Raw genomic sequence first — 12,478 nt, 5'->3', positions numbered from 1 at the left:
TGCCCCGGGGTGTCGCTGTGCTGGGGTGGGGAGCCGGGATTGTGTAGCTGTGTTCCACGTTTTGAGGCTGCTCTTCGTTGCAGGCAAATGTGCAATACCAAGATGTCCTCCGTTACGGATGCCTCTTCTGTCACCTCTTCGGAGCAAGAGGCGCTGGTCAGTAGCACCGTTCACGCTTTTTGCAGTTTTTATCTGTTACTTCAGAAGGGCGGCTTTGCTCAGCGAGCGATGCTTAGAGAGAAGCCAGGAAATCCGGTGAAGATGGTCTCTCTTTGATCCTCTGATTGTGAAGCAAATGTTTCCCATTCGTGGTGGTTGAGAGTGATGGCTCAGGTCTAGACTCTGTTTCCGGGAGACCTTTGGTGGTCAGGTTGCATTCTTTTAGTAAAAAAAGGCCCTGTGGTCCGATTTGAGGATGGTAAGTATTTCAGGGCGGAAATTGTTCACAGTTTATAACTGAAAAATTGTGGAAGATCTCTGTTGCACAAAACATAAACTGTTTGTGAAATAATAATTGACAAATGAAGGTTTCTTTTTTTTAATTTGGCGTTTTCACTTTTTCCTCTATTGGGATTCTTAAGCAAGTTGTAGTAAGAGTCTTCATTTGTGTTTATGGCTTTGCATAGCCAGGCTTTCTATGATAGTGTCAGTTCTGCTGACCTGGCTTTCTAAGGAAGTTTTCCTGAGGGTGGAAGCCTATGTTTTATGCCTGAGATGCAAGTTTTAATACAGCATGGGTGCAACGATGGTTGAACTGGGTTACTTTTTGTAGCAGGGCAAAGCTTAAATGTCTGGACTGACAGTAGAACTTCAAAAGAAAAAAAGTAACAGATCAATAGACTCCTCAATGTTGTGGGGGTTTTTTTTTTGTTTATTTCTCTTTTTAAGTCATAACGTGATGCTACTTTGGTTTGTTAGATCTGCGTGGCAAACTACTTGCAGAAGTAAGGGAAAGAGGGCTTGGGGAATAAAAAGATCTGAACCCATGGGTTTGGTTGGGGATTCAGAGATTTGAAACTGCGTTGCTTTCTGTGCTCAGCTGTCATTGGTAGTTTAAAAAGTTACTATTTGCTTCCTTTATGAAACTGTCATATATACTGCATGCTCTAAATAATTCAACACTTAGGAAGGAGTGAATGGATATCTGACATTGTCCATAAGCTTGTTTAATGTTTTCCTTATACGTGATTCTTGCAAGTAATTTCTTGTCAGTGTATTAAAACTTACTGCGTTTAGCAGATACTTGAAAGGGATTGTAGGGATATTCCCCCCCTTCCCTTAAACACTTATTCCTTGTTTTATGATGTCTTTTATTCATGCTTTCCTGTTAAGTCTTTCTCTTCTATAGTATTTTTTTTGTTATTTTAGGGAATATGTTAGGATAGCAAAATCTTAGGCTGTTCTTAGAGTGCTTATGTTACTGTTAGAGTGACATTACTAGAATATACTGCACTGGGTCCTGTCTGTGGCTCCCCAAGCATTTTCTTGGCAGTTGGGGCAGCCTCTGCAACTTGTTCTCATCTCCTGCAGTGGTACTGGCACAGCTGTTAGTGGAACAGTGTAGAGATTATGATCAGGACACTACTCTGGCCAGAAAAAAAAATAAAAGAAAAAAAGAAAAGGCGGGATTTTTTAATTTAATTTTATTACTTTTCCGTTCTCCTTGTCAGAAATTGCCATAAACTGGCTGCAGATGTAAGTCTGCTGGCACAGTGCAGAGGTGGGAGGCCATTGCGGAGGTAGAAGTAATTGAGATACGATCAAAGGGACTCAATGTTTTTATACCAGCTAAGAAAAGTCTTCAGAGGTAAAGCAGCCCAGCTGGCAAATGCAAAACCGCAGCCCCAAAAGCTGTCACAGGAAGAGACTAGGAAAAAGGTGGACCAGTGCTCTACTTTGTAACTTGTACTCTGAACCTGGCAGATAGTCACAAAGGTCCGTTTGCCTTCCTCCTCTCCTTTTGGAGCAAAGCTGAATTCGCCAGGACCCAGCCCTGTTCTTGGAACAACCCAGCGAATCCTGTAGCTCGAACTGAGGAATCTGAATGTACCAATGAAAGCTTGGGGTTTGAGTTAAGCTGTGTGAGAAGTTTAGTATGATTCTGTTTGTGGTGTTTTCTATTAAGCTTAACTTTGCAAAGTAAAAAATTTGGGTGTGGGTAGGTTTCAGTGTAATTGTGTGCTTGTATATCTAATACAGATGGAGGAAGCCAACCTGTATGAAGTGTTTTGTTTAGTGAATTACTGGTGCATACTGTTGTTATTCTTCCCCACACAGGTTAAACCAAAGCCACTGCTGTTGAAGTTGTTAAAGTTAGCTGGCGCAGAAAAGGACACTTTTACTATGAAGGAGGTGAGAACTTTTAATCACTAAAGGTGGATTACAGTGAAAGCAGACAGATTGTTCTTTTGTTTGGGGTGAATGGGGGGGTAGTTCACTGCAGCTTATCTAGAAGATATTGAGACAAAGTATTGTTTTTATTCTCCTGCTGATGCTGACTTGTTAGGTGGTGTTTAGCAAGTTTTTCAAAATCTGAACAAAAGCATCTGATGGTCACTATTACAGCAGAGTACTTGGAGGAATGATAGATGAAAATCACAGCTCAAAGGGAGTTTTAGGCAGTCGATGTGAGAAGGGCAAATCTCAATGAATTTAATGTGTTTTCTCTTACACTTGAAACAATGGAACCTAGATTTAATGTCTGTGCATGTCATTTGTTTTGCAGGTAATATTCTATCTTGGACAATATATTATGTCTAAACAATTGTATGATGAAAAACAGCAACATATTGTACACTGTGCAAATGATCTCCTGGGGGATTTATTTGGAGTAGCAAGCTTTTCAGTAAAAGAACACAGGTAAAACGGGATTCTTTTCTGAGAGTCTGGTTGTGAGATAATGGAGAACGTAACGTGTATGGCCTTTTTTAACTCTTTAACTCTTCAGAGATGGTAAGCTCTCCTTTGTAATTACATGTAGCTAACTTGCTCTTTCTTTATCCCACCTAAGGAGACTATATTCAATGATTTCCAGAAATCTGATAGCAATCAATCAACAAGGTAAGCTAGTTTGGGAGGACCTTTTAGTTTAAGAAATAGTAGTAGAGAAAAATATAACTTACATTAATGCATCTTGCATGTAGTGGTCAGATAATATCGATCTCTCTGTATTAGCTATTTGGCTTTACACACTGCTGTCTAGAGCCATCACAAATAGTGATTCAGAGCAAACACTGCTTCTTCCCAGGGAGGAAAAAAATTCAAATCTGAACAGCATTTGGGTAATTTTATCAGACTAGCACCAGAACAAGCACAGTCAGAGCTGAATACAAACAGGACTAAATTGAAAAATTAGTCATTTGCTTGTGTTTCTTACAGATAAAGCCCTCAACAACATAAGAAGTTTTTGTATAAAAAAATTAGCTTCCTGAACTTGTGTCAGCAGTGAAGTCAGGGCAAAAGTTCTTTACTCTTTCTGTTAGTGTTTTGGTTTAATTTTCTAAAATGAATGTGGGGTACAGGTAGATCTGATCACCCTTAGCTACACTGACTCACCTTTTAAAAAGGTCTCTATACTTAAAAAAGTAACTTTGTGGTGACTTTGTGGATAGCCACTCCATAAATGGAGAGAATTGTTCTATACAGTCATCTTTCCAGCAGTATAAAAATGTTCAGTGTAGCTGTAATTTTTGGCTTAAACAAGAAATTAAACAATGGAAGATAATTGGCTTCCATATAATTCCGTATTAAGGCACCCTTTGTTCCTCAGTCTTCCTAGAGGCAAGCGTTCAGCTGCTGAATGTGGGAAACACACTGTCTTTATTATCCCTTATTGTTATGCTTGCAAGCTTGAATTATTTCTCAGATTCTTTTCTTGAAAGACAGTTTATTAATTCAGAGTCTGTCTGGTAGTAAGCATATATAATTAACAACATTTATTTTCTTCTATTTAATGTCTTTAATTCAGTGTTCCCAGAAGATGATACCTAGTAAAATATACTCTGGAGAGAAGGAAGAGTTAAATATTTCCTGCCTATATTCTTTCATATCTGCAGAATCCCAGCTAATGCACGGTTTTGAGCTACTTTGCAATTGAGGTTTCTTCCTCCTCACTTTCCCACTTCAGTAATGTTACAGGGAAAGTGCTGCACACACCTGAAAAGCAACGGAACAGTTGCGTTTTTCATTGTTGCAAAATGTCTGGATTGCAAGTTCTGTTTAGAATTTACTTTGTAAATGCTGTGTGCAGTTAACTTCTGTCCCTTGCTTTTTATCTGATGTTATTGAGCCTGAAATTTACTTTTTTCTGCTGTGCCGTATTACATTTTTTTGTTTTGTTTTGGTTTCAGACTCTACGCTTGCTGACACAGCTGAGGATGGCACCAGATTTCAGCTTGAAGAAGAAAATGTTGTAAAGGTGATTTTTTTTTTTTTTTAATAAATGTCTTGAGATGTAAACTCTTACTTAGTTTTGCATGACAGTATCAGTGGTACCTTACAATTAGTTGTCTCTCGTCTTTTACCTCATCCTTACTGCTCAGACTTACTCAGTATTTCTGTTAACCAGGAATCTATGCAAGAGTTAGAAGAGAAGCAGACATCATCGAACATGGCTTCCCGACCAGCTACATCTTCTAGGAGGAGAACACACAGTGAATCTGGTATGTGCGGATTTATGATGCAGAGCTTTCAGTAGCATGGCCGCTTAAGAAAAAAAGTACATTCTGTTGCTGTACTGACTTTGAAAGATGTTGACAAATACTATTCATGTTTCTCTACTGACCTGAAACAAAATGTTCAGTCTAGAAGAAATACACAATTCCTTGCTTTGCCCCAGTGTCATGTTACAGTTTGGATCTCTAGAGCTGTTAGTAGGGTGATGGAATAACTTGTTCCACGGAGTTGTTAAACTTGTTCACATCAGCAGGACTTAATCAGTTGTGTTACCTTCACAATGAGAACACTTTTGTGTGTAACAGACAGATGTAGTGAAATTCATTTCACTTCCCTCTGTAGACAGTCACAAATTTTTACATTTTGTTTGCTCTCTAAAAGCAGTTTTGCTTGGATTTCGATTGGTGGCAAAGATATCAAAGGTCTGGTTGTAACATGGGATGATTTGGGATATATATTTAGGTACCTGACCGTTCCTTAAGCACTTTTTTATTAAAAAAGTCTGGTGACTTTAGCATCGTATTTGTGTTCTCTTCACTGCGGTTTAATAATCACTGGCAAATACATTTTCAAAATGTGCAGTGTTGCTTCCAATAATTAGCAAATAACAAGCTGGCCAGCATAAACCTGAATAACTTTAAAGTTCTCTAAGTGTTCTCTACAGTTCTACTTAAATACTGTTCTGTGGAATTTCTTACATTGGTTTGTTCCATCACTTACACATGACTTGATGGTTGTAATTACCTGGGCAGCGGCAACCTTCTGTCGCTGCGTAGACCTTCCTTCTCGGTTGCTCTGGGACATTTTTCAGTTCCTCAACTTTTGTGTAGTCGTTTTTGTGTTCATCACAGGCCACTGTTATGTTAGTCAGTCCAAAACTGTGCTGTGTTGCTGAGCGGTTTGCACTAAATTAAAAGAACGTTTTAATGTTGTAACAAAAACTGATGAAAGGATGGAAAGTCTCAGTTAAACATCATAACCTGTAATATTTAGGCATGACCCAGAGCACATGAGGTCCTGTGTTGTGCTTACTTATTGTAGGTTTGATTGTTAACTCTGTCTTTGCATCCGTTTATTAGTTTGTTACAACCTTAAAAGTTCTTTTAATATAGTGTTTTTATATACACTTTTTTTTTAATTTATAGGAAATCTTCCTTTTAAACCACTATTCTTGTTAAATTGGGATGGTAGCGGCTCCTTTGGAGCCGCTTATATAGTGTATAGAAACCTTGTGGTGATACAGTATCAGTGCAGCATGGAGCCATGACAACTAAATGAGGACAACGATGGACAGGAGCAACCCTTGGGCCTGGGGGCTCCAAATTTGGTGGGGCTCTCAGGGCGGAAAAAAAGAAAAGGGGCTGAGCCAAGAAGCACCAAGGGAAAGTAAGAAAAGTCTCAAAGTATGTACAAGTGTTTTGTTCTCTTTTCTTTTACAATGAAAGATTCAAGACTTGAAGACTCATGGATTGTCAGGGTGTGTTTTGCAAGGCAAGGGAGAAGCTGGGCATTAGAGGGTGGGTGCAAAAGGCACCTGTAGGGGGGCAGCGGGCTCTTACCGAGGTCTGTTGTACCAAGTTGTCAGGCCTTTAGGGGAATGTTCACTCCGCTGCACTTACATACTGCCTTTGCAATACGTTTTTTAATAAAATTGTTTCTTACCAGACATGCTTAAAAGTCAGTGGAGCTGAATTTTTACTTGTTTACCCCTAAAACGCTGTCCCCCTAGTCCTTATGCTGCTGTAGGTGGTTGTTTCAAAACATGATGTATTTAAAAAGCATTGTTTTCTTGCTAGTATGTGATGATACGAAATTCGTAACGGTTTGTTACAAAAATCCGGTGGAGTAAATACAATTACGTGTACTGCAACTGTTAACTTATAAATTTGTTAAGGTATTGGAAACTTGAACCTGAATTTACCTCACCTAGCGTGGGGTCCTTTATATGTGTGTGACATGGGAGCTGGTTGCTCTGTCTCCCTGCAAATTCTGTTGATGGACTAAGCAGCCCTCTGAAAGTGCCTTTCTGTCTACTAACTGTAGAGGGAGGTAGGACAATTAAGATCCTAACTGTATTCCTTAAAATCAGGAGGGGTTTAACGTGTCATGGTGTGAAGTAAAAATTATTCCAAATTTGCCATTACTTTATTTCCTGCATGTGGAGACTGCCATTTACAAGCTGTAATGATGGGACTAAGTGGGGAAAAGCCAGCCCCCGAAGTACTGGTTTCAGGATTGTTTCATACTTGTGTTTCTCAGTGTTCCTGTGTCTTTTTTAAAAGTTTTACCTCGTAAAGTAACACTGAGTGACTTTATTTTTCTTAAATTCCTATATAAGTAAATTCTATTTTAAGCTTTTGTTAAGAATGTTCAAAACTGCACACTGCCTTGATGTTTTTGGAGTAATAAAAATTCTTGAATGTGCCCAGAAGAAAATTCCTCAGACGATCTGCCTAATGACAGAAGAAAACGCCACAAGTCGGACAGCATTTCATTGACATTTGATGAAAGTCTCTCGTGGTGTGTAGTCAGTGGTCTGTGCCGTGAAAGAAGCAATAGCAGTGATTCAACAGATTCTCTTTCCATTCCCGTAAGTCAAAATACGTTCTGTGGTACAAATTTTGCAGATACCACAAGTGGAAATGTACATGTTAAAACATTGCTTTTAATTAAAAGCTGCAGTGCCTACAGTGGTGTCTGAGGAAAGAAAAGGGGCTGAAAGAAAAGTTGGTGTATGGGTGGAGTGGGTTCTTTCATAGATCTGAAGTGGAATTTTAAAAAATACTAACTCTGGATAGTCTTTAAAAAACAGACTCTTACTGCTTGACGCAGTATTTAAAAATGCTGGATATATTTTGTGTTTAAAGTTAGTATTTCTTAGAATGCTAAGAGAATAAAAGCAGTCACAGATGTTCATAATTTAAAATATTTGGCGCTTCTGGGCATCTGGTGGTTCCAGTACAGCTTTGGTAACTGTACATAGTAGTGCCCTGATAATAATGCTGTATTCATTTGCCAAGCCTTTACTGTTTTTTAGTGTTGTTTTCAGCAAACCCTGAGACAAACTATCTGTGGTTAGGTTAAGTCATGGAGAGCTAAACTACTGATATTTCTAAGCATATACTGTACTCTGAATTGATGTAGTTAATACTGTATCTTCACTTTTGCTATTTTATAATTGTTTAGCCACTGTCTCAAATTACAGTTTTAGAAACATTGATGAGAATAGAAAATTTAATCACATGCAGCCAAAAGATGGCATCTTCTCATGTCTGTTGTTTGACATTTTAGGAGAGCCTTTGTGAAATAATAGCAGCAATCTCCAAGCTGGCTGTGGGTTGATGACAGCCTCTCTTGCAGAGCTGTCAAAAGGCTTTCAGATCTAGCTTTATTTTTACCCACCTATAATTAATTTGTCTCATAAAAGGTATTCTGTCTTAACAGCAGCTGATCTCATTTCTTCCATAGCTAATTAAACTGAATAGTTTGGTTTATCTTAAAGAGCAGTGTTAACAGCAGTCATTATGGATATGGACTAGTGAGGTTCAGTGATAGGCTGGTGAGGTTCATGTGTACTTCTTTCTCTTTTTCAGGATCTTGATGCCAGTTCATTAAGTGAAAACTCTGACTGGTTTGACCACAGTTCTGTTTCAGACCAGTTCAGTGTAGAGTTTGAAGTTGAGTCTATTTATTCAGAAGATTATAGCCACAATGAAGAAGGACAGGAGCTCTCAGATGAAGATGATGAGGTATATATTTGTTTTGTTTGGGTTTTGGTTTTGTTTTTTTTTACTTGAGGGGGAAGGAAACTTACAGTAATAGTTCATGCTGGAATTCCAACAAAAAATGACTCTTCAGGTTTATTTCAGGACTGCTTGTGCTATGTGACAAACTGCAGCCAGTCATTCATTAAGTCAGATTTCACGCCTGTGCAGTTGGGTCACCATTATACACCCACCAGTAACCAGAATGGTGCTAAAGCTTTCCGTGGGCTCTGAAACAGATCCTTGAGAGTCTGGAAAAGTCTGTCTTTTTAACTTCACACACTAGCTGTTCAGAGTTGATGGCAGGGCAGCAGGTGTACTTGAGACTATTCCCACAATTTTAGTTGTAGAAGTATGTGTTGAGCTTAGTAACACTTCTAGTTCTGGGTGAAAACTTTCCTAGTAACTCTTTGCAGAGGAATGTTTCTGAATCATTTGCCTCCATGAATATAAATGTTTCATAGAGAAGCTGAAACACAATTTTAGAAGTTTTCATTAGGAGGCAAAAAGACTGTAAAATTGTGATTACCATCATTTGCAAGAGATCTGAATCTGTGTCTGGAATGTCAAGAATGAAGCGAGACATTATATTTTTTTTTTTTCTGGGTTAGTTTTCTGTTACTTCGAAGAGCTGAATCGGCTCATGGCAAGATTGGGTAAGGGCCAGAGGCAGAATTCGCCTGGGACACGCATGACTGTGCTGTTTAAGAGGCTGAATGGGACTGACTGCTTGTGTACACTGGGTTATAGTGCTGTGGAGCTGCACCCTGAGGTCTGGCTGGTGATTTGGAGGAAGGAAGATTGAGGTGTGCGCCTGCTCCCAGTAGCAGCATTGAAAATTGCAGAATCATTGAGGTTGAAAGGGGCCTCTGGAGGTTACCTTTATCTCTCCAGTAGCTCCGTGTATGGGGGAGCCCAGAGCTGGGTGCAGCACTGCAGGTGTGGCCTCACCAGTGCTGGGCACAGGGGAGGAATCACTGTCTGTTCTAGATAGTGGTACTGTGTATCTGTCTAGGCTACGTTTGTCTTCAGAGTGTGTGTTACAAGTGTGAAAACAATTACTTTCCCCCAAACCAGTCATCAGATTTTGTGGAGTTACTTGCTAGCGTTAATTATATGTGCTATTTACTACACTTGAGTCAAAGTCTATCAGAAAATCTGTCAGATTTTTAACTAAATACCAATACTTCTTATTTTATTGTAACTAGGTGTATCAGCTGACTATTTACCAGGATGAAGATAGTGATGCTGACTCCTTTGATGAAGATCCAGAGATTTCTCTAGCTGTGAGTAAAAACTTGACTGGCAAAGCATCTTAAGTAGGGTGAACGGACAGAGTAGCTCAAGGAGTACAGATCAATTCTATTGTTATCAGTGATTTTTTTTTTTTTCAGAATTAAATAAATTTTTTGATATGCTTGAGGATTGCAAGGCAATATATTAATTATTGCACGTGATTATTAAGGAGCTGTGATTGTTTTTAAATTAGTAAGCTTCCTAATACGTTAAAAAAAACCCCAGAAACTAATTTAAGGTTTCAGTGGCTTAATAGAAGGAAATTATCTGGAGCCTAAATGTAACTTTTTGCACAAAATGGAAAAAAAACCAACCCTGTATTTTTAAAATCCTGTAAATTATAATACCTAGTTTTATTGTCCAACCTGAATGAAGGAATCTGTAGCATGCAGCTATGAAGGCAAACCTGTTTTTCATAAAATTAAAATATTTCGAGGCTTTTTCTAAATACTGTGGGACCATTCTTGAAGCGTGGGAAGAAATTCAGGGGTTTGAGGCAAAGTATGTATACGTAGGTGTAAAAGCACACAATAGAATTACAGTGCAGCCTATCTTGAACAAAGCTGTCGTCTAAAACTGCCTGCAGTGTTCCAGTCCCTTGATGGGCTGTTGGACTCAGGGACTTTCCTGTGTGTGTAAAGCACAGAGCTCACCTCTATCTAAACCCATAGCACTGCTTATGTGTAGAAAAATACGTCTAGCTATTTTTAGGAGTTAAAATTGGTCCTTTAGCTTTTGATGTCAATGATGTTATTCAGGACTCAAACAAAAAGTGCTTTGAAGCTTCTAAATAAGTTTGGGTTTGTTTTTTCTGGTTTTATTTTCCCTGCCGCATGCATTATTTCTAAAAAGGGTCTTTATTCTTAAAAATTAAGTGTATTTTTAGTGAGAGAGTGGCTTATTTTCAGCGTAGTGTATGGAGTAACCTCTGAGACAGTGATGCAGCCTTTTTATTTTATTTATGGTTGATGTTTTCCAGTCGGTACTGTTGTGTCAGAGTGCCCTCACCCGGCCGTTTTGCACACCTGCATCCCACAGATTAAATGTGCCTTTGGTCTTGCATAGTTTCCATTCCACAATTCTGTTACTGAAAATAATGGGCATGGTGGCCATTTGATCAGAAAGAAGTTCTTCATGAGGTTCTCCGAAGACTTCTGTGGGCTAGCTTCTTCAATTTTGCGTAGGAAATAATAAATCATTATTATTCTATTTATATTTCAAAATGCTACTGCAAAAAAGGAAGAGAATCAGAGCTTCTTTTTAAAATCCAGACTATTTTAATCTAGAACCGTAAAATGGGGCCAAATGTTGAGTGGAATTTTTAAATTATAACCAAGTTGATAGCTCAAGATAACTGTTGTTTTGGCAGTAATTGTTTCTAATCGGTTGCAAGCATTCCAAGTAGCTTAAGCTGTTCCAACCTTTAATTCACTCAAGGATTATTGGAAGTGTCCCGAATGTAGCGAAATGAATCCTCCGCTTCCACGACATTGCCACAGATGCTGGGCCCTTCGCGAGGACTGGCTTCCAGATGAAAAGAGCGATAAATTGGAAAAGAGCAAATTAGAAAGTTCTTGCCCTCTGGAGTCTGAAGAAGGTTTTGATGTTCCTGACTGCAAGAAGGTGAAAGTGATCGAAGATAAAGAACCGGCTGTGGAGGAGAACGAGGATAAAGCAGTGCAAATTTCTGAGTCCCAAGAAAGTGAAGATTATTCCCAGCCGTCGACATCAAGCAGCATGTTTTGTAGCAGCCAGGAAGACTTTAAGGAACCCGAGAAGAGAGAAATGCAAGGCAAAGAGGAAAGCATGGAATCCGGTCTGCCCGTTACCAGCATAGAGCCGTGTGTCATCTGCCAGAGCAGACCTAAAAATGGCTGCATAGTGCATGGCAAAACAGGACACCTCATGTCGTGCTTTACGTGCGCGAGGAAACTGAAGAAGAGGAACAAACCCTGTCCGGTGTGCAGGCAGCCCATACAAATGATTGTGCTAACTTATTTTAGTTAGATGGATATTGACTGGAAAGCGGCAAAAGAAACTTCATAAACTGCTTAAGAGAGTAAGAAATTATTTTTGTATGCTTATTGGAAAATTAATATTTTTGAGTCTCTTTACATTTGGTGTGAAACGTAATTGCTGAAATGAATGCACTGGAGTTGTTAAGAGGTTAGCATAATATTCATAAGTCAACTTAAAGATTTTCAATCCCTCTCAATAGAAATAACTAACTAAGAACTTTAATTCCTGTAAACTACCCACCTCTCCAAGTGATTTATGTTCCATACAATTTAGTGGCATTTGTTGTACTGGATTAAATACACACATTAAAAACCTGAATGCAGTGATTATGAGAGGAGAGATGTGCTGAGGAGTTCATTCATGTGAGTTCCTCCTCTCAAGAAGATAGAAGATCCTCCACATTCCAGTATCTGTTGACTGGTGGAGATACCAGGCTCAGGCAGAACTCTCTGAATAAGTCAATAAAATAAATAAATAGAATTTGGTCTCCCTCATTCCCAAAATGTAAATTCTTCCAAGTAATCAAATTAAGGGAGGAATCTTATCAAGAAGTGGAAGAAGATGCTGTAGAAAATAATCTAAGGTTTTGGACACAGAAAAGGATATTGTGTGTCTTTTCTAGTGTGCATTGTAAACTGCAGGGCTGCGTATGTCCTGAGAAGTCGTCGATCCAAGTTCAGTCTTACAGCTCTTAAACATCCTGAGAATACTGGCTTTTAAAATGC

General features: G+C 38.9%; 1 protein-coding gene across 2 annotated transcripts; it reads left to right on the top strand.

Moving 5' to 3' along the window:
- The first annotated feature begins 84 nt into the window (after window positions 1-84).
- On the top strand, window positions 85-11,889 carry MDM2 (MDM2 proto-oncogene, E3 ubiquitin protein ligase). Of its 2 annotated transcripts, none has more exons than XM_010182385.1 (10): window positions 85-156; window positions 2,278-2,352; window positions 2,726-2,859; window positions 3,011-3,060; window positions 4,350-4,417; window positions 4,568-4,661; window positions 7,104-7,264; window positions 8,268-8,423; window positions 9,647-9,724; window positions 11,172-11,889. In XM_010182385.1, the coding sequence occupies exons 1-10, from the start codon at window positions 88-90 to the stop codon at window positions 11,739-11,741; spliced, it is 1,455 nt and encodes a 484-aa protein (XP_010180687.1). In that variant the 5' UTR covers window positions 85-87; the 3' UTR covers window positions 11,742-11,889. The 2 variants fall into 2 exon arrangements, with proteins under 2 accessions (XP_010180687.1, XP_010180688.1); XM_010182386.1 differs by having other exon boundaries at window positions 88-156; window positions 7,107-7,264.
- The last annotated feature ends 589 nt before the right edge of the window (window positions 11,890-12,478 follow it).

The sequence above is a fragment of the Mesitornis unicolor genome, unplaced genomic scaffold (genome assembly GCF_000695765.1).
Source record: "Mesitornis unicolor isolate BGI_N332 unplaced genomic scaffold, ASM69576v1 scaffold17334, whole genome shotgun sequence".
Taxonomy (NCBI): Eukaryota; Metazoa; Chordata; class Aves; order Mesitornithiformes; family Mesitornithidae; genus Mesitornis; species Mesitornis unicolor.
This window is presented reverse-complemented; position numbering and strand designations above follow the sequence as displayed.

Coding starts and splice junctions, on each gene's coding strand:
- MDM2 (XM_010182385.1), top strand. CDS start 88: ATGTGCAATACCAAGATGTCCTCCGTTACGGATGCCTCTTCTGTCACC. Junction 2,353..2,725: donor ACACTTTTACTATGAAGGAG/GTGAGAACTTTT, acceptor TTTGTTTTGCAG/GTAATATTCTATCTTGGACA. Junction 9,725..11,171: donor ATCCAGAGATTTCTCTAGCT/GTGAGTAAAAAC, acceptor AATTCACTCAAG/GATTATTGGAAGTGTCCCGA.